Below are 20070 nucleotides of genomic sequence, written 5' to 3'. Positions count from 1 at the left end.
CTAGTCCTTGATGCTTGAATGCCAATAATTTGCCAACAAGATTTTGCAAAATTGCACCCCAGAAACAAATGGTACCACATTTCTTCCCTTTGCAGAATACAATTTTCACAAGTGTAAGAGTCTAGCACCATATTCCTGCACTTAAGAACATTCCTTATGCTTAATCTGTCCTGAAGGCATAGCCAAAAAAACACTTTGTGCTTTGGCTGGCAAGAACAGGACCATAACCATCTAAAAGCAGGGTGTACTTGAACTTGACCCATCAAATGTCTATAAACCTTAGCAGAGGAGAAGGATAAAGAGCACCACAAATAATGCCAATTATCATTCTGATCAGATAGAGCAACTGCACTCAAATCACTCTCCTGTTTTCATCAAAAAAAAAAAAGATCCCAACGTAGCTTCGTTCAAACCCATGCCCTCGGACAGCTAATCAAAGACTTATGAACGGGTTAGCTAATACAATACTGAAAATCATGTCATTTTCAACTTGGCCCCATAAGCTACTCCGCATGTCCTTGTTTACCAATAAAATATAATTAACCACCTTCCATCTCACACGGCACGCAGCAGTGTTAATTACACACCTGCACTATGCTCAATGATCATCATGCATCTATAAATATCCCTTGCCTCCACGAAACCAACATCAAATCAAACATTTGCATATATCGACGTACATATAAATAAAGGCCATGGCTTCCAGTTACTTACTACCAATTAATCATCATCTCCAGCTGATGATACTGGCCGTTCTCACCATCGCATGCGCTCTCAACGTCGTCCTCGCCGGCCGCGACCTCACCGACCATTCATCATCATCATCCATGGTGGAAAGGCACCAACAGTGGATGACCAAGTACGGCCACGTCACTACACCACGGTTGATATATAGGGACAGAAAGTTGGTTGCAAAAGACGGTTTCAACAACATACAGTCAGTTGCTAAAGAGCTTTAGCAACCAAAGCAGTTGGTTGCTGTAAGTGCGGATGCTAAAAGCTTTAGCAACTGACCATTACTTTTACTAACCGACTGTGTGTTGCTCATTGTATATTTTTAACAACTAACGGTTGGACAGTACAAAGTATATTTAGCAACCCACTGCCAGTAGCTATGCTTGTTGATAGTACTCATAACAATATTTGTTACAACTAACACAAATAACTGCCATTTGACATTTCAAAATATCAACAGAGGTGTCAAAGTCAAGATCATCACAAATAACATGCATCAAATGATTTGCCTTAATTCCTTGACATAATCTGACAATCTCACATGAATTCAACATTACAATACTAGCTAGTTTTGTTACAAAAGAAAGCATGGATTTTTCATGTCTTCTACAAAATAATGCATAAAATAGCAGCCTTGCACATCATCTACTCGAAGTTTCCAATACAAAATGCATGGTAGCCTTCTTGTCTCTCACCAGATTGCTTCATCCTGGAAAAAATTACAATAGTTAATTAGTCCCAAAACAATGCATAGAGAAATTACTTTGTGTACACGATATCATCCCAAAAATTGATGAACAACGAAAATGATAGATGGAAGCAGTTAATAACCCAGCCACAAGCATTGGAACCGCTGCACAATATTATCAATTGAATTCATTAGGTGCTAGCAGCCAGCATTTGGCACGGCTGCAGCACCCATTTCAAACTTATAAAAACATAGCGCATGAATTATTGCACAGATCAATTCCACTGATCTTGGTGAGTAAACTAAAGCATTGAGCAGTTGAGGTACAGACTAAAAGGACATGTCTAGATACAAAAAAAACAGAAGGATTTGTGCCGCAGTTTCCTATCATTTCTAGATACATCATATCTAGAAATATTCAAAGATTATAGCAAGAATCGAGAACTTAGATTCACATCACATTCCCTTTAAGTCTTTCCAAATTCCTACTGGTATTCAGATTCCCTGGAAGCACCACAGATTAAACTAGGCCCACCAGATTCCCAACCTCATTCTTTGTTCTTTGCTATATCGTGTTACTAGCAGAAAAATGTCAACATTTTTCTCAAGCAAAAAATAATAATAAACAGCCAGAAGAGTAAAGTTAATACTTTGCCTTTCAGCAACAAGCATACCATGTTACCAGCCAGGAAAAATAAAGGTTTATAATTCCAAACATATGAGAAGAAATGGAGAGTAATGCATTTGTCAACAAAAAGACCTGAAGTTGATTCCTTGTTTGTGATCTTCAGCTGTTAACATTAAGAATACTAATTTAATAACGGACACTCATATAAGTAAAACATAAACCAGCCGAAGTTTAGTATATTACCTTCTTGTATGGCCATGCAAGCGATCTCATCTTGGTATTAGCCATAGTTTCCATATTGCCATATGGACGAGGCAGAATTGCATCTCGTTTCAGCACACAAGTCACAATAACTTGACAATATTGCCTTCCAAGGGGCTCACCTCCAACTACTGTCTCTGGTTTAGTTGAAATAATTGTTCCTTTAGCCACGGGCAGATCAGATCTCAGCATTGCATATAATATGACATCTTTTCCAACCTGAAAAAAGTGATCAATGGGAACTTAATTCAATGTCTTATAGGCTTATGAAATTAGGAGTATAAAGGTTGAGAATATTACAAGAGCATCATGTTTAGACTGAGGAGCGCCATTAGGTCTTGATGTTGTTGCAATCTGCACTGCTGACCTCCAATCAGTTTGATCACACACCATGTGGTCTTCCTCATCTTCACAGGCAACAGCTTCCTCATTTTCATAATTCAGATCATTCACATCATTCCTCATGCTCTACACAAAATATTTAATTAATAAATGCACAAAGTATTTACTAAAGTTCTCATGCATGTATTATACCTGATATTTATGTGTAGTAGAACCATAGTGTGACACAGGCTCTTCACTTGCTCGGTCTTTTTCTGCCCTTTCCTCAATTTGGGACTGCAGCTGAAGTACATGCTTTTCTAGAGCAGTCTTTTCATTTTCAACCTTCTTGCGAGCCCTAATCTCCATTTGCAGTCTAGTTGGTGTATAGGACTTCAATCCCGGAGTGCCAATATCTTGAGGAGTTGGGCCTAAACCTAAAACTCGAACAAATCCTTTTGGCTCCTTCTCTCCATAAACAAGAGCAAGTATGTCACCTTGTTGAATTGTATTATCCTTTAATTCCGGATAGATTGTAAGAATTTGTTCAATTTCTTTCTATAAGAAACAAAAAGGTTCATATGTCAAACAAAGGTTTTTACAACACAAAATTGCATATTATAATGTCTCTCAGGGGAAAACTTACAATTATTGGTTCTGCCTGCTGTGAAGGAACCCCATTTTTCCTCAAATGGGTTTTGACAAAAACTTCATCCCTTCGTGGGGGGCGTCCAAGTTTTTCAGCCTACAAAAATACTTAGTAAATAATGGACACAGTGAACATAAGAAGATCAGGGAATTAGTAAAACAGATTGGGTATTACCAAATCGTGCTTTGAACATGCAAAGCTGACACTACCAGATGTATGGTGCAACTTCCCTTGTTTCTGATTTACTTTGGCAGTTTTTGATCGTTCCTAACACAGAAGTAAAATAGTTATGCATTGCATATAGAGTTTAAAGCTATGTTTTCCAATAATCACTTGCCAAGTATCATCATTCACTCTACATTTTTATTACCTTAGAAACAGAAGACATCCAATACTCATACACACTCTGCCAAGTATCATCATTCACTCTCTTATCTGGACACTCTGGAATTTCCTCTAAGGTGACTTCAGGATCAAAATACTTATCCTTTATTTCTGACTTGAATTGTTTCCATTTCGTCCAAGCAGCACACATAAACCAGTTTAAGGCATCATCATCGATATCGTAATATTTCTTTATATCTGTCCATAGCTGCAACTTCTTTTCAATATCAATAAGCCTCCAATCCTTATATGCAATGGACAGCTTCTTCCTAACATGACATCCAACAACACTAGAGAATTGCCTACCACTTTTACCAATAGGCTGGCCATATTCATTGAGTGATACTTTGATTTTAGACATTTCAGGTGTCCTTGAGAATATATGGTCCATCTTGGTTATGCTCCTTCCAACCCTCTTGGTTATTGTACCATTGCTTGTATCCTCATTATGAATAGCTTCAACTGAATATAGCAGCAGTAATAATTAAGTAAAATATGTTTTCGTATCAATTCTGCTGTTAAAGTAAATTAGTACCATTGTCTGTAAGAAAATCTCCAATTGGCTGCAAATCATCAAGCACTGGTTCCTTTTCAAACTGAGAATTGTTTCTTTGTGGTCTTGGGCGCAAGTTTGGAGGTTTACTTGCTGCAATACTTGTGCCATGATTTTTCTACAAGCAAATAATATGCATGTGAAAGAACTATTATCACATATTGTACAATAAAGGCTGAATATTATCAGACAGTGCCACAAATTCTTCAAGTACATGACACACCTTTGAAGTTTTCTTAGGGCGATGTTGCTGGTCCAAACTGTTGATTATATCAGGGATGTTAAGAGCTGCCAATCTCTTTTTGTTTCTTTCAATATTTTCGAATATTTGCACCTCATAATCATTAGATGGCCCAGCTTTATTCTTTCCTCCTACGCTTGACATTTTTTCTGAAAAAGGTGACAATGAGATTAGATATGTGTAGTTAAATGACAATACAAGCATAAGGATATTCACATATTATCTTTTGAAAGGAACCAATAAGTGAAGGTAAGAAATCAGTAATAACAGTCAAAAGAAACCATCAAATCAGAAATAAAAAACTTACTTCCGAGATTTATTTCGATGTTTCACTCCACTGGCAATAATACCATCAATATCTGTTCTAGAACAGGGAACATGTCCAACAAACACATTTTCAGACATATGAGGGTTCAGATCAGAAATTCTCATAATAGAATCACTATCATCATCAATTATTTCATTCCCAAGATCATCGCTTCCATACAAATCTCGAGGTTTTGGCTGAACTACATCAACCCACTCAGCATCAAATGGGTCAGCGACATAGAAAACTTGAGCAGCTTGTGACGCTAATATAAAAGGTTCATCTGATAACTTGTCACCGGTATTGAACAAGTGCTTGAAGTTAACAGTGGTGATCCCAAATTTATCTGTTTTGACCCATTTGTTTTGTACTCGGTTATCAACCCAATCACACTTCAAAAGTACAATATTCCCTTTGTGGTGATAGTTCAATTCAATAATTTCTTTTATAATACCATAATAGATGTTTTTTCCTACCATGAAACTATCACCACCTCTTTCAAAGTGGGTTGTCTCAGCAGCTAGAACTACGCCACAATTTTGGACAGACCTATTCTCATCATAGGACTGGGTATGGAAGTTAAGACCATTGATTGTGTAGCTATTATATTGATGTGCCATCATCATTGGTCTTTTGGCCAAAATTTTGATCTCTTCGGAGGCATCCTCACACATTTCCTCAACCTGTAGTTTGCAATACTACTGTTATGTTCTCCACAGCTAGAGCAGTAAAACTAATTTGACATAAGACACTAAATTTACAACTTTATTTGCTACTTACATGCAATCTGAACCACTCATGAAAGGTTTTATATTGCATGTTGTTGATCTCACGCTTATTTCGAACACCAATTGATGAGAGATATGAAGCATGCTTGCTGAAACGACCAAAGACAAAATGAGACAAATAAGAAAAAATAACCTAAGCTGTACCAGTGGAGTTGTATAGCTTACTTCAAGTATGGTTGTATATTAGCGTAGTTGAAAAGAACATATCTATGTGCTTGAAGCCATGTCTTGTAATCTAAATTGACAATACACTTCCCTGCCAATGCTTGACCAATGTTGTGAAAGAAAGGAGTGGTAACAGAAATCTCTCTTTGCAGCCTATCTTTATTTCTAACTCTATGGTTAAAGTTAGTATCATCTTGTAAATACCGAGAACAAAGTGTGAGAGCTTCATCGAACATAGAACCCTCCATAATTGATCCTTCCGGATGACTTTTTGTACGAACATAGCCCTTACACTTCTTAAGAAACCTATACACGTATAAAATCACCCATCATGTTATTAAAGTATGGCTTACCATTTACTGTTTTGCAATATACATAAGAAAATTACCTCTCCACTGGCCACATGCTACGAAAATGGACAGGACCCGCCATTCTTGCTTGTACAGGAAGATGTACCATCAAATGTACATTAATGGTAAAAAAGGATGGAGGAAAAATAGTCTCTAGAAGGCTCAATATTTCAGCAATTTTGTACTGTAGCCTTTGCATGTCACTTAGTCGTATAACAGGCAAGTACAATTTCTTGAAGAAGTTGCTTAAACGAATCAAAACAGCACTAACTTCAGGGAGAACTCTCCGCACAACAAGTGGCAGTAAGTCTTGTAGAAGAATATGGCTACCATGACTGTTAAGACCAATTATCTTTTTATCGCTAACAAGAACATTATGCTGAATATCAGCTGCATATCGATCAGGAAACTTGACCCCTTTCAATACTTTGCAAAATGTTTTTTTCTCAGCAGGACTCATGGAATAGGGTGCAGGAGGTAAATAGAATTGATTATCATCTAGTTCCACTGGGTGAAGGTCCTTTCTAATACCCAAAGCTTGAAGATCCAAGCGAGCATTTAAATTATCCTTAGATTTCCCAGATATGTTCAGCAAAGTGTTAATTATGTTGTCACACACATTTTTTTCTATGTGCATGGCATCAAAATTATGTCGGACCATCAAGTCCTTCCAATATGGAAGAATGAACCAAATAGGCCTCCTTTTCAAAAACACTAAAGGCTCCCCTTCCTTGCGTCTTTGATTCTTTGCTGCCTTACCAGATGGATTCTTCCCATAAACTGTTTTTATATTCTTTGTATATTCCAAAATTTCATCACCGGAAAGAGGAACAGGTGCTGACCTCGACTCAATTTCACCACCAAATGAATCAACATCAAACCTAAATGGGTGCTCTTGATGCAAAAACCTACGATGTCCCATGTAACAAGACTTGCTACCATTTCCAAGCCTAAGAGAACATATTAAAGAGTGGCAATCAGGACATGCTGCTTCACCAGAGGTGACAAACCCAGACACACTGCCTAGACCAGGAAAATCCGTGATTGTCCAAAGTATTGCAGCACGCAAAAGAAAGTATTCACCCTTCGAAGAATCATATGTTCTCACCCCATTAACAAACATATCAAGAAGACCATAAACAAGTGGTTGAAAGTAGACATCCATATCACTACCAACATAGGATCGACCAGGGATTAACACAGACATGATAAAATTTGAATCCTTCATGCACATAGAAGGTGGAAAGTTGAACGGAATCAAAATACCTGGCCAGATACTATAAGTAACATTCATAGTGCTAAACGGATTGAAACCATCAGTAGCAAATGCTAGACGAATGTTACGACTATCAGCAGCAAATTCTGAATGCTTTTGATCAAAGTCCTGCCACAAAGGGGAATCAGCGGGATGTCTAAGCAAACCATCTTTTAGTCGGTGTTCTTCATGCCACCTTGTGAGGGTTGCAGTTCTAGAAGATATGAACAATCTTTGAAGTCTTTTCTTTATAGGAAAATAGCGAAGAACCTTTCTAGGAACCTTATAATCACGTTTCCCATCTAGGCTCTTCTTTTCAGACTTCCAGCGTGACACATTACATTTCGGACAACAATCAGATTTTTCATACTCTCTCCAAAAAAGAATGCAATCATTTTCACATGCATGAATACTAGTATATCCAACTCCCACTGATTTTACCATTTTTTTTTGCTTCATGAAAGTTTTTAGGAAGTGCTGAACCCTTAGGCAATGCATCAGCAAGTAGATCTAATAGCAAATCAAAACTTCTATCGGTCCAACCTCCAATCAGTTTGATATGAAGTAATCGAACTAGAAAACGTAGTTTTGAGTAGTTCTTGCAGCCTGGATACAAATCTTGACTATTGTCTTCTACTAGTTTACGAATGGTAGCTACATCCTCATTAGGTGACTCAAAAGACTTGTCATCCTCCATAGCTCCTCCATCATCTAAACCATAAGCTAAGTCCCTAATCAACTCAGATATATCATCATCTTCACAAGGCTGCTCAACAAACTCATCATCATTCATAAAAGAGGAATCAGATTCTCCATGAAAGGTCCATGTTTGGTACCCTTTGAGAAAACCGTCACATATCACATGTTCTCGCACTTCACTTGCCTCTCTCCAAAATGAGTTAACACATTTTCGACAAGGGCATAATATCTTGCTCCCTACTGCTGAATGCCTAAATGCAAAAGCTAGAAAACAATTCAACCCTTTTTCATAGGCCTCCGTCTCCCTACATACATTTTCTATGTTAAATATAAATATAACTACAACTGCAAACACTTTCAGTTGTGAACAAATGGTCCTGTACCTAGCCTCACTTGTGATCCATGATTTATCCATTCACCTTTATGGGATATGCAACAACTTTCAATTATGGAATCTAGAAACACACAACATCAAAAGAACAAATGTGTATTTTGGCCATGCCCTCACAAGCACACAACATAAAGTTAACACAGGCACCCAAAAATTTAATAAATGTGCATGCAAAGTTACTGAAAATATCTAAATCACATTACCCTCTGTGCAAGCTGACAGTAGATGATTGTGTAGCCAAATTTCTCCTTTCGATCAGCAAAGCTACGCCAAAATTGGTACCTGCAGAGGATGAATCAGGGTCAGCAAACAACTATTTTTGGACTAAATAGATGGATACTTCTTGACTGAAATAGAAGAAACTTGAGACAAGTTCTGCGGGTACCAGAAAAATTAATTCTTGGCTCCCTTTTGGATTTCCCACTACTGCTGCAGCATCAACATGTGAGGGAAGTAACGTGGAAGGTTGATTTTCTTCTGGATCTTGGCTACAATAATCACAGCAAAACATGAATCATTTCAGGGTCTGCAAGCAACTAATTTTGGACTGAAATATATGACACTTCTTGACTGAAATAGATGACACTTCTTGACTGAAAAAGAAGAAAGTTGGAGATAGGTTCTGCAGGTACCTGAAAAATTGCTTCTTGGCTGCCTTTTTGATCTCCCACTACTGCTGCAGAATCAACAGGTGAGACAAGTGACGTGGGAGGTTGATTTTCTTCTGGATCTTGGCTATAATCACAGCAAAACATGAAACAAAAATCTAAGGCACTGGTGGGATACAAATCTCAGCACAAACAACTCAAAGAGGCGCAATGGGGAAGAAGGGCAACCAAGTATTGGGGTGGGTGATGACCAGACCTGCAGGCAAGGGGGCTCTGATGGGAAGTAGCCACGCGTGCAGGGGAGGGGCACGGGCAAGGGGATGCCACTGGGAAGCCGCTGGAGTGCGCTGGGGAGGGACCGGCAAGGGGCCTCCTAGTGGGGAGCCGGTGGGGAGCTGCCGGGCGCGATGGGGACCTGCAGGCAAGGGGGCTCCGAGGGGGAGCAGCCACGCATGCAGGGGAGGCGCTCGGGCAAGGGGACACCGGTGGGAAGCCTCCGGAGCGCACTGGGCAGGGACCGGCAAGGGGCCTGTGAGGGTGAGCGTTGGACCTTTCTCCCAGTCTTCAGTAGTGGAGGAGGAAAGGGGAGATGAGGAGGAAGACAACTTGGGAGGATTTTTTCTAGGAACATCACGCCGCGCACGGGTGAGTGGGAAAGTTTTTCGTTTTCGCGCCTAAACTTTTTAGCAACCGACTGCAAGTCGTAATGTATATATTTAGCAACTGACCATCGGTTGACTTACTCAAACAGTTTTAGTAACCAACCATCACTTATTAAAAATAAGTTTAGCAACCAACCGTCTGTTGCTATGTTTTAACAACCAACTATTGGTTACTAGGATTAGTTGCTAAATCTCTACCGTGGTGTAGTGCGTGTACAAGGACGCTGCCGACAAGGCGTGGCGGTTCGAGGTGTTCAAGGCCAACTTGGCATTCATCGACTCTGTGAACGCTGGGAACCACAAGTTCTGGCTCGAGGCCAACCGGTTCGCAGACCTCACCGACGATGAGTTTCGGGCAACACGCACTGGGTACAGACGCCACCGCTCGTCATCGACGACGACAAGGACCACAGGGTTTAGGTATGCCAACGTCAGCCTCGATGTGTTGCCGGAGTCCATGGACTGGCGAACCAACGGTGTCGTCACGCCCATCAAGGACCAAGGCGAATGCGGTACGCGTAACTCATCATCAAGCATGCAACAAATTAATGATGCATGATGCGTCGTCGTCATTGATTCATGCAATAATAATTACTTCCTCTGTTTTTTAATTGTTGTCATCAGCTAGTTTAAAAATGAACTAGCCGACGACAACAATTAAAGAAAAGGAAGTAATGACTAACCATGCGTGCATGGATGCAGGGTGTTGTTGGGCGTTCTCGACCGTGGCGTCCACGGAGGGCACAGTGAAGCTGCAAACAGGAACTCTCCTCTCCCTCTCGGAGCAGGAGCTGGTGGACTGCGACGTGGATGGCATGGACCAGGGGTGTGAGGGCGGGGAGATGGACGAAGCATTCCAGTTCATCATCGACAACGGCGGGCTTACCACCGAGAAGAACTACCCGTACACGGCGACCGACGGGGACTGCAATCCTGGGAAGGAAGCCAACCACGCCGCCTCCATCACAGGCTACGAGGATGTGCCGGCCAACGATGAGGCATCCTTGCGCAAGGCCGTCGCCGGCCAGCCTGTGTCTATCGCCGTTGATGGCGGTGACCCACTGTTCCAGTTCTACAAGGGCGGCGTGCTGTCGGGGGCGTGTGGGACCGAGCTCGACCATGGGATTGACGCGGTTGGGTATGGTGTCGGTGGTGATGGCACCAAGTTTTGGGTGATGAAGAACTCGTGGGGGACAGAGTGGGGTGAGAACGGGTTTATCAGGATGGAGAGGGACATTGCTGATGAGGAGGGGTTGTGTGGCCTCGCCATGCAGCCGTCCTATCAATTGCATTAACCCAAGAACTCGCATGTACTGCACAGACTGTAGCTACAAGAGCTTGGTCTACGGGAAGAAAGAAGGATGGCTGCCGGCAGAGGGCGAGAATGACGGATGATGGCATGACGCGTTGTTGTCTCCGTCGCTGCTCAGACCATGCAACGTTGGTTTTTGTCCCCGACCCAGGGATCTATGGTTGCAATCCCAATCCAGGATACACTAGCCAAATAGAACCCAGCTCTTTGGGTTAAAATCCATACCAGACTTAACCGAACAAAAAAAATTTCTGATAGAGCTGGACTTTTTTTGGGATTGGATTAGAAACTGGATATTATAGATCCCAATCTAGATTAATCCAAGTCTGGTTGGGCATAAACGAATGAGGCATTAAGGGATTAGTACAGTTTTCTATTAATGGCATCCTACAAGCCATGATTGCATATGTTCTTATTTATCACATACTCTGTCCGTTCCAGAATATAAGGGTATAAAATCCTTTACCACAAGTTCATAGCATCTCTTATGAAACCCAAGTGTTTATTCAGATTTATAAAAAATACTATAGATCTGGATAAAAAAATTTGAACTCTCGTTACCTTAGAATAATCTAGAATACAGAGATTAGTTCATAGCAGCCTTTACCATTCAGTCTCAACCCTCTTTTTAGTGATGACAATGTTGGGGATCGCCGCGAGGATAATCCCAATCCAGGACATACACTAGCCAAATAAATCCCAGCTCTTTGGGTTAAAATCCATACAAGGCTTAACTGAACAAAAAAATTTCTAATAGAGCTGGATTTTTTTTTGGGGGATTGGATTGCAAACTGGATAGGATCCCAATCCAGCTTAATCCAAGTCTGGTTGGGCGTAAATGAACGAAGTCTTAAGGGATTAGTACAGACCTCTTATGAAACCTAAGTGCTTGTTCAGATTTATAGAAAATACTATAAATCTGGATAAAAAATTTTGAACTCTCGTTACCTTATACAGAGCGCGGTTCATATATAGCAGCTTTATTACCTTTTGGCCTCAACCCTCCTCTTAGTGATGACATGATACTAAAGCTTAGTGGCAATTCAGAATACTTTTGGAACCATTCAGGATTGGCTTCCAAACGACATGAAGCTCAAATGGCCTGGGTGGAACAATAGAGGAGCTTTGGAATGCTCACAAAATAGAGAACTATCACCAGATACCATTCACGAACTAAAGAAGGAATCTCCAACCGAAGGAAAGCTCACATTGAATTACAAATGCATACTTTCTCTGTTCCCAATGAGCTTGGCCATTTACCGTTTAAAAATGTCCTAGCGAGCAGGGTTATTTCCACCACAAAACACATCCAAACCGAACGAGGTGGAACAAAACGGTTCCAAAAAGAGAATATTCTCGTAAAATGCTGGACATGGAGATTCCTCAAAATCAATGGAATGTGATCGTTCCAGTTCTGCTTGCTCGTCTTTTCCATTGACATCGCAGCCCCACCCATGCATTCCAATTCTGCACGTATGGTTCTCCAAACACGGAACAAAACTGTTCTATTCTAAAATTCTGTAATGGAACCGCTCCGTTCTCTTGGTTCTCCAACCAAACGCTACCAAACTTTATCTATTCATTGCTTGTTCATTCATTACGAGTCACAGTTCTTGATAAACCAACAGACAAAGTAATTATTTTATTGTTGGTGGGCATTAAAGCTATTAGAAAATTTCAATTTTGCCTGCAACCTTGTCTTATTTAATAGCGGCAGCATTGTCTTTTACTATCTAAATTTTTTGTTCATTTGAGTACTAAAAGACCATGCATATTGGGACAAAGGAAGTATAATTGATAAAAAAAGAGACAGTCAGCCAAAAGGTCAACATGATGCGGGAAAACTCTCTAGCTCTCTCCAACTGTGCGCGTCAAATAATTTGTTGTATTATTCTCTCAGTCTCTTTTTATTTGTCGCTCACTATCACTACATCAATTTTGAAATATTTGGTCACAAAAAAAAAGATGAAGGGACTATCTTTTTTCTTTCTTTCACAAATCCACAGTAAATTTACATGATTCATGTAATTATAGTCTGCCAATTATCTGGTAATTTCGAAGTGACCGATGTGATCAATTCTTGTCTACCTTCATTTTGTCCAGTGGAGTCAAGATGTTCGCATTAGTTTACTGTGAACTTGCAGGATGATGTTAAAAGGCAATACTTTATTGCAGTCATAAAAGATGAGATAGGATAAGAACCCTACCCACTTACAAGTCCATACGAAGAACCAATGGGTTAACAAACAAATTAGGAACGTACACTCAGTTTCGCAATACTCCATTGGTTTGTTATATTGTTTCCTTTTTGCATGGTACAAAGTTTCTTCTCCGTGCTAACTAATTAATGGTTTCAGCAATAATTCATGAGCCCAAAATATACTTACTACAGGACAATGCTGCTATATTAATTTTGGTTCAAAACCCCCTTCGAGTTCTATAATTTCCGTGTTAGATAATGAAAACTTCTGTTTTACCTTTGAGTTCTATTTTATGTTTCAACTTTCTTTTACTAACTTGGACCATTAGACTGATTCACAAAAAAATTAGAAAATATAAAATTAAAATATATGATACATTAAATTTAATCATGAAAAATAAATAATAATTCTTAAAAAAATCAGTAAAAAGTGGAGAAAGTTGATCTAAAAAAGTCAAACGATAATTTAAGATGCAGGGAATATTATTCTAGATTTTGTACATCTGAGATGTATTTATCTACATCGACAAGATATATTTAGATGAGTTTTAAGGTCCATTATACTACCTCAGTTGGTAGATAGTATGATACCATTAGACGGTTGTAATCCAACTATTGAGTAGTATGGTAGTATAAACATACATCATCTCTATCATTTAACCAAGTCGTGCCATGAGAGAGTGGAATTGAACAGTAAGGTAATGGAAAAAATTTCTGAAAAATGTATATTTCATGTTCAGTTATACTTCAATATGATTGCTGTTGATGCCTTTGTTCTTCATCGGTTGTGAGGGTCCTCTGGGATCTGAATTTCGTGTTCATTATTTACAGATGCTATTTTGGTGTTTTTTTCCTGGGGTGCCAGATGAGTATTCTGTGCTCCTGCAAGAGGAAGAGCTTGCCACCCTATCTGATCAGCCCTATGAACAAGTCAGTGACAAAATAAAAGATTAAAGGAGTATGCGGAAGTATTTTTCGTTTTGCTCCGAGCTGGCTTTTCTCATTCTTGTTAATGATCTAAGTAAACATTTATGTGGAGAGAATAGAGTTGTTCCGGGAGGAAAAGTCTATTGCCATGCAGGAGAGAAATTTACACACAACGGTGACAATAGACTGTACCAGTGGCGGACGCAGGAGCGAAATCTAGGGGGGCTAGAAGAAAAGAAAAAATAACGAATTTAGGAGGGCGACTACAGTACAAGGCAGTTTCCATGGGTTGAAACCTTCGTCTTTGTTTTTTTATAATTATTACTGACTAGTTAAAAACTGAACTAGCTAACAACAATAAAAAAGAACGAAGGGAGCATATGAATTAGCTTCAAACTATATCTGCCTTGAGACAAATTTACACAATGATGACTATAGACTTCGTTATGGTCTGCTAAAAATTATTGCAAATAAGTTGTGAACACGACCGAACAACCTTTTCTATCCACCATGAAAATCATTCTTCACGGTTTATAGCCACCGATCGCTAAAGACTTTTAACCACTGCACTTACAATAGCCTACCAGGTTGGTCGCTAAAGGTCTTTAGTGACTGACAGCAAGTCGTTGCAAACGCTTTTAGCGTCCAATAAGAAGTATCTACAAGTGTGCTGTGGTATAGTGAAAGAGTAGAGAAAATTAATCAAATACTTGCTCTATTTGTTTACTCCTCTATTCTATTTTTGCTGTCGTTCGGACAAGAGTTCTAGTGTTAAATTGCACTAACTTTCTTGTCCTAACGACAAGAAAAAAGATAAAGGGAGTAGTGCATAACAGCTGTCTGAAACGACAACAATTTAATTAGACTGGAGGAAGTATTTATTTATTCATAACGCAGTAAGTACATGGCTGCATGGACTATAGACAGCTTATTATTACATGTTATGATACATACTAGATGTAAAGGACTATGGCGTAATGTGTTCGATCAGCATATGCCAGTCATATTGCGTCCTTTTTTTATTAGCGTATCAGGGTTTAGGAGGAATGTAGTTTCCGTGACGCTTTTCATATGGGTCGGGAGGAGCAAGATGGGTAATAATGTCATTTGTATTAGCACTACTATAACCTGCAGAATCTGCTTGTCCCTCTCCAGCAAGCTCAACTGGCTTCTCTTCTGTGGCCATCGCTGTAGACGTTGCTGCAGTGTAAGGGCTTACAACCACAAGCATGAGAAATGCACACAGTACAATGATCTTCATTGTCTTCATAGCTGCTGATTACCTGACAAAATAATGTAAAGGAAAGATGTTATACACAATTTTTGGGGGAGGGAGAGAGAGAGAGAGAGAGAGAGAGAGAGAGAGAGGGAGAGAGAGAGATATTATAAGTGCATGTGACATTTCAGCTAATTAACTTGCATTAGTTACGTACTTTAAACTTGCTAATATTGAGAATACAGGTAAAATTGACATAAAAGGCACAGCTGTTCTAGCTGTTCTTGTGCATACCAGTTCTCAGTTGGAATGCTCTCTAGAAGTTATCTTCTCAGTTTGGTTCAAGATGTGCATTCGCGGTAGCCAATTTATAGGATGTGAGAATAATACTGTTTGAGTCAAGTACTTACTATTTGTTCTCTTGATTTTGCCCACTAATTTCATTTTATGCTGTGGTGGTTTGCAAACATTCCAATTTGAAATGATGGGCGATATCAATTCTTGTCTACCTTGACAAGAGTCTAGTGGAATCCTTATAGATGCATAAATCAGTTTACTGTGCATTTGCAAGATGATGCAAAAGAGAAATATACTTGACTGCAGTTAAAGATGATATTATACCATAAATAGCCCTAATACTACATTTTGAGAATGCCTACTAAATTATATTATTTTTGATGAAACAGGACGGGAAAGACTACACATATTCAATTAAAATTACAGTTCTCAAGTTACAAGAAAGAAAGTAACAGAAGAAGAAAAGTAAAAGGAATTACAATTATGAAAGTTGCTCGAGCCCTAGCTGGACATGAGGAAAGTATCTATTATTTAATCTATGAAGCATCATGGCGAAGTTTTCTTTCAAACACAGTCCATGCAACCCTGAATTCAAGGAGACATTGCCCATTGATAATCCAAAAACCGTTCCTTTGACCCCCATATTCTACAGGACATGAGAATTATTACCTCCATGTAGAAAAGGAACATTTAGTCTCGCATTTATGCAATTGATCAACCTTAAAGGATCAAGGCTTCCCAGATAGATAATTCCGTGGAAGTACACTAATATCTTGAAAAATTAGACTTTAATACACATGTCTATAGCTCTCTTACGACTGCAAGATGCAATGCTCACAAACGTATGAGTCAAGATGCATGTTTCTTGTTCCAAGTCTTCCACTAGCTAGCATTCAACTTTTCATGAATGAGTAGCTAGGGAAAAAAATCTTGTGCGGAAGATGCACATAACCAATTGTGAGTTGGACGCATTATTTGAAAACCCATCAAAACCATAACAAATAAGCAAAAACATAACAAAACCATGATTGTAATGTTTTTAAATATCATCATGTAATGGACATCACAGATTAGAAATGTGACATTTCAGTCATATCGACACAAATCATCATAATCTGTGACAACTAATACTTTTTGTTTAGTCTTTCTTCATGGTGCATCTTTGGTATTATTTTAAGTCAATCTTGGTGGTCCTTCTGTGCATTGAGTCAATCCTTTATCTTACCAGGTATGTCCAATTACGAATCACTGGCACTTTCAAAGACACACCTTCTCAATGTGCATATTATTGATAACATGGCCATCCAAGTATTTCCAAAAGCAAAAGAAAATTGAATTCATCTTCAAGGCAACTTTAGAGTCACATTTCTTCTTTCTTCATGTTTCCTCCCATTACAACATTACCAAAAAAACAGGCTTGATATCTTAACCATCAAAACCACGAATTTTCCTTCTTGAGGTTACGGAGGATCTCCATCTTCGGTGGTACCATCAAATAATTTCGCCCAATTACATTATATGTGTTGCTGTAGAAACAATTTGTGTTGTCACATGTACACCAATTTACAGAAAGATAGAAGATGTTTCATTGTTGTTAGATCCACACATTAGGAGGCATGTTATTTTCCCTTTTATCTATCTCATAAGGACCAAACACGTAGGGTTGCAGTTGATGTAGAAAATAGTTACTCTTCAATTGATATTCTCTTTTCTATACCAATCCCAACAAACAGACCCTATGTTGCAATACATTTTGGTAGACCATTCAGTGCCAAGTGGATGATGACGATGAAGAGGGCAACATATAAGCTTGATATGTGCGACTAATTTGAGATTGTGACAAGTATTAGCTTTCACATTATGTTTGAACACCCCCACTAGGGATCTTCAAGCCTCCCTGTATGTGGCCCCCTTGTGGGGGGTCTCTAGGAAGCATCTCAACTTATTACTCAACACTTTAATTTTTAATTTGAAAAGTATGAATGTTAGAGCAATGTTGGTCACACTAACATCAGCGAGACCATCGCTACCATCAATATGGGCCCCTTGGCATCTTCATTCCCAGTGGAGCCACCTTCAGCTAACTTCCTTGCAACATCGATTTAGACTGTTGCTCTCATAAGCTACTGAGACTAGTCACCCTGAACCACACCATGCCCCACAGTTGGTGAAACCTTGTTCCAATGCTACATGTAGCAACAAAATCCGTGACCTCCCCCTTGTTCATTGCATGTGCTGCAGAAAACAACTGATTAAGATGCTCATCAAGAAGGCAACGACGTATGGGCATAACATTTCAAGTGTGAGGATAATGTTCAGGAGAGCTAATTGTAGAACTGCATTTGATTGTGTTATGGAAGCCTTCAGTGATGGAATAGAAGCTAGATAGTTAAGTTGAAATAGAAGACAAACTAAACGTGATTGTGGGCAAACTTTGGTAAAGCGGGTAGAGTTATAAAAACATAATTTCTTCGACTCAAACATGAAATTGAGCAGCTTAATGAAGTACTCCCTCCGTTTTCGAAAATTTGACGTTTCTATAACTAAAATTAGTTATAGAAACGTCAAACTTTCAAAAACGGAGGGAGTAGTATCTGAGGTGAAGCAAGAGATGGTTGCCTTGACCATAAAAATCAGCAAGCACCGTACCGCACTCGTCCCCAACTCCATGCAATGAGATGTCAACACCACACCTCGATGCCTCTCTTTTATGCATATTAATGTTACTAAGACATATTAGCTGAAAATTAGGACACTGACTTACATTGAGCTAGTGACATGGAAGACTTATGGTAAACTACAAGGGTGGTTCAAATACATCAAACGTTGGCCACAGAGTGCTTGAATGAGCTAGGTCTTACAACTTTCCATTTAAGTTGGATTATTTTATCTCTAACTTGAACATTTCGATCATAATACAATGCGAGGAGCTTAAGGTGATAATGTAATAATCAATCGCCACAGAGAAAGGTGCTAACTGGCGAAACGGCAACAACTGTTTCAACGACGGTGAATGCTAGTGAAAGCGGAAGACACATGGAAGGTTATTAATGTGACTAGTTCTGTGCGTATTTCCGAAAATGGGATGTGGCTGAGTGGGGAAATTAGGTTTTTGCGATTATTTAAATCAATCAAATTCTATTTTATTTTTCCAAAAAATAAAGTGCAGTATGTGCTTAATATAATACATCATGATATGAAAGTGCATTTTAATTTTAATTTCATTTTAGAAATTAAGAAATATATTTCCGCATTAATAAAATTTATTATTTGAAAAAATGTATGGGTTTACAGATGTGTGTCTCCTCGACGAATTATTGGCTCGTAGATGGAGTGGAGTATTGCCTACTGCTTCATTATTTCCAGATTTGGTTTTACTGAGTCATTAATTCCTTCTTTTGCTTGGTGCCCAGAGTGGATCATCCCATGGGCCATATTGCAATAATTAATCATTGAACAATGCTGAACGCTATAATTAATTAAGGCCCAAGAGGCTACCACTTATGGACGGTTTTTAGAAATACAACCAATGCAAATTTGATTTTTTTTTGTTGGTACAAGCAATGGTTATATATAGGGATATAACGGGAGTGTTGAATGTGCAGTCATGAACATAAAGTTACGCTCATCATTATGATCATCGTCAAACTTTTTCACGCCAACTTTGCTTGATACCCACATCCGATCGTTTCTTCCTTGTCCTTCTATCCATCATCACAACACACACAAGACTGGTAGGTACGGCCGGTCTATTAAGGGGGTGTTTGTTTCTTAGGGACTAAAGTTTAGTCCCATCACATCGAAAATTTAAGCACTAACTACAAGTATTAAATATAGTCTATTTACAAAACTAATTACATAAATAGAGACTAAACAAGAAGACGAATTTATTAAACCTAATTAATCCATAATTAATAAATATTTACTGTAGCAGCACATGATCAAATTATAAAATAATTAGGCTCAATAGATTCATCTTTTCATTTAGTCTTCATTTATGTAATTAGTTTCATAATTTGACTAAATTTTATACTCATAATTAGTGTTTAAACTATTGATGTGACGGGACTAAAATTTAGTCCCTAGGAAACAAACACCCCTAAGAGAACATTACCACAGCATATAAACTGATAAAATTCATCAATTTTATTGGCAACAACCGACGAGTTTATTTGAAAGTAAATTCATCTGTGAATGAAAATCTGACAATCACGTACCTAATTAAGCAATGTACAAACTGTAATTAGGTTCTCTTATTTTGAGTAGCCGATCGATGAAATCACAAAGACTGGTTTCTCTAGCTTTGTATTCATCAAAACCAGTAGAGCTAAGAATACCAGGTTTTTCGGCTTCAGCGGAACTTCAAAACCTGAGAAGTTGTTTAAAAAGAATAAAAAGTGTTGCAAAAACATAATTCTTGGAGTGCATATGAT

The 20070-nt window shown here is 38.8% G+C and overlaps 1 protein-coding gene and 1 pseudogene across 14 annotated transcripts; one reads left to right on the top strand and one right to left on the bottom strand.

Moving 5' to 3' along the window:
• Window positions 1-740: 740 nt before the first annotated feature.
• On the top strand, window positions 741-11013 carry LOC112873214 (annotated as a pseudogene).
• Window positions 1216-9620, bottom strand: LOC112875826. 14 transcript variants are annotated; one of them, XM_025939812.1, is made up of 18 exons: window positions 9280-9604; window positions 9048-9150; window positions 8801-8903; window positions 6109-8697; window positions 5721-6026; window positions 5548-5644; window positions 5244-5450; window positions 4768-4824; window positions 4443-4609; window positions 4202-4337; window positions 3653-4128; window positions 3457-3549; window positions 3280-3378; window positions 2847-3191; window positions 2613-2780; window positions 2295-2531; window positions 2098-2214; window positions 1323-1444 (listed from the first exon to the last, which is right to left on the bottom strand). In XM_025939812.1, exons 9-18 carry the CDS (start codon window positions 4602-4604, stop codon window positions 1427-1429), a joined length of 1851 nt encoding a protein of 616 aa, XP_025795597.1. In that variant the 5' UTR covers window positions 4605-4609; window positions 4768-4824; window positions 5244-5450; window positions 5548-5644; window positions 5721-6026; window positions 6109-8697; window positions 8801-8903; window positions 9048-9150; window positions 9280-9604; the 3' UTR covers window positions 1323-1426. The 14 variants fall into 14 exon arrangements, 13 of the variants coding, with proteins under 13 accessions (XP_025795596.1, XP_025795604.1, XP_025795606.1 ...); XM_025939813.1 differs by having other exon boundaries at window positions 4768-4819; XM_025939814.1 differs by having other exon boundaries at window positions 5317-5450.
• Window positions 11014-20070: the final 9057 nt, after the last annotated feature.

The sequence above is a fragment of the Panicum hallii genome, chromosome 9, assembly GCF_002211085.1.
Source record: "Panicum hallii strain FIL2 chromosome 9, PHallii_v3.1, whole genome shotgun sequence".
NCBI lineage: Eukaryota > Viridiplantae > Streptophyta > Magnoliopsida > Poales > Poaceae > Panicum > Panicum hallii.
The sequence above is the reverse complement of the archived record's forward strand: the minus strand, read 5'-3'. Positions and strand labels throughout refer to the sequence as shown.

Bases quoted from the DNA above. Each gene is read 5' to 3' on its own strand.
- LOC112875826 (XM_025939808.1), bottom strand. From the start codon at position 7,823: ATGCATTGCCTAAGGGTTCAGCACTTCCTAAAAACTTTCATGAAGCAA. The intron at 5,451-5,547 runs GTAAGTAGCAAA...TGCAAACTACAG, and splicing joins ATGAGTGGTTCAGATTGCAT to GTTGAGGAAATGTGTGAGGA. The intron at 4,820-5,243 runs GTAGGAAAAAAC...GTTCTAGAACAG, and splicing joins GAGGTGGTGATAGTTTCATG to ATATTGATGGTATTATTGCC.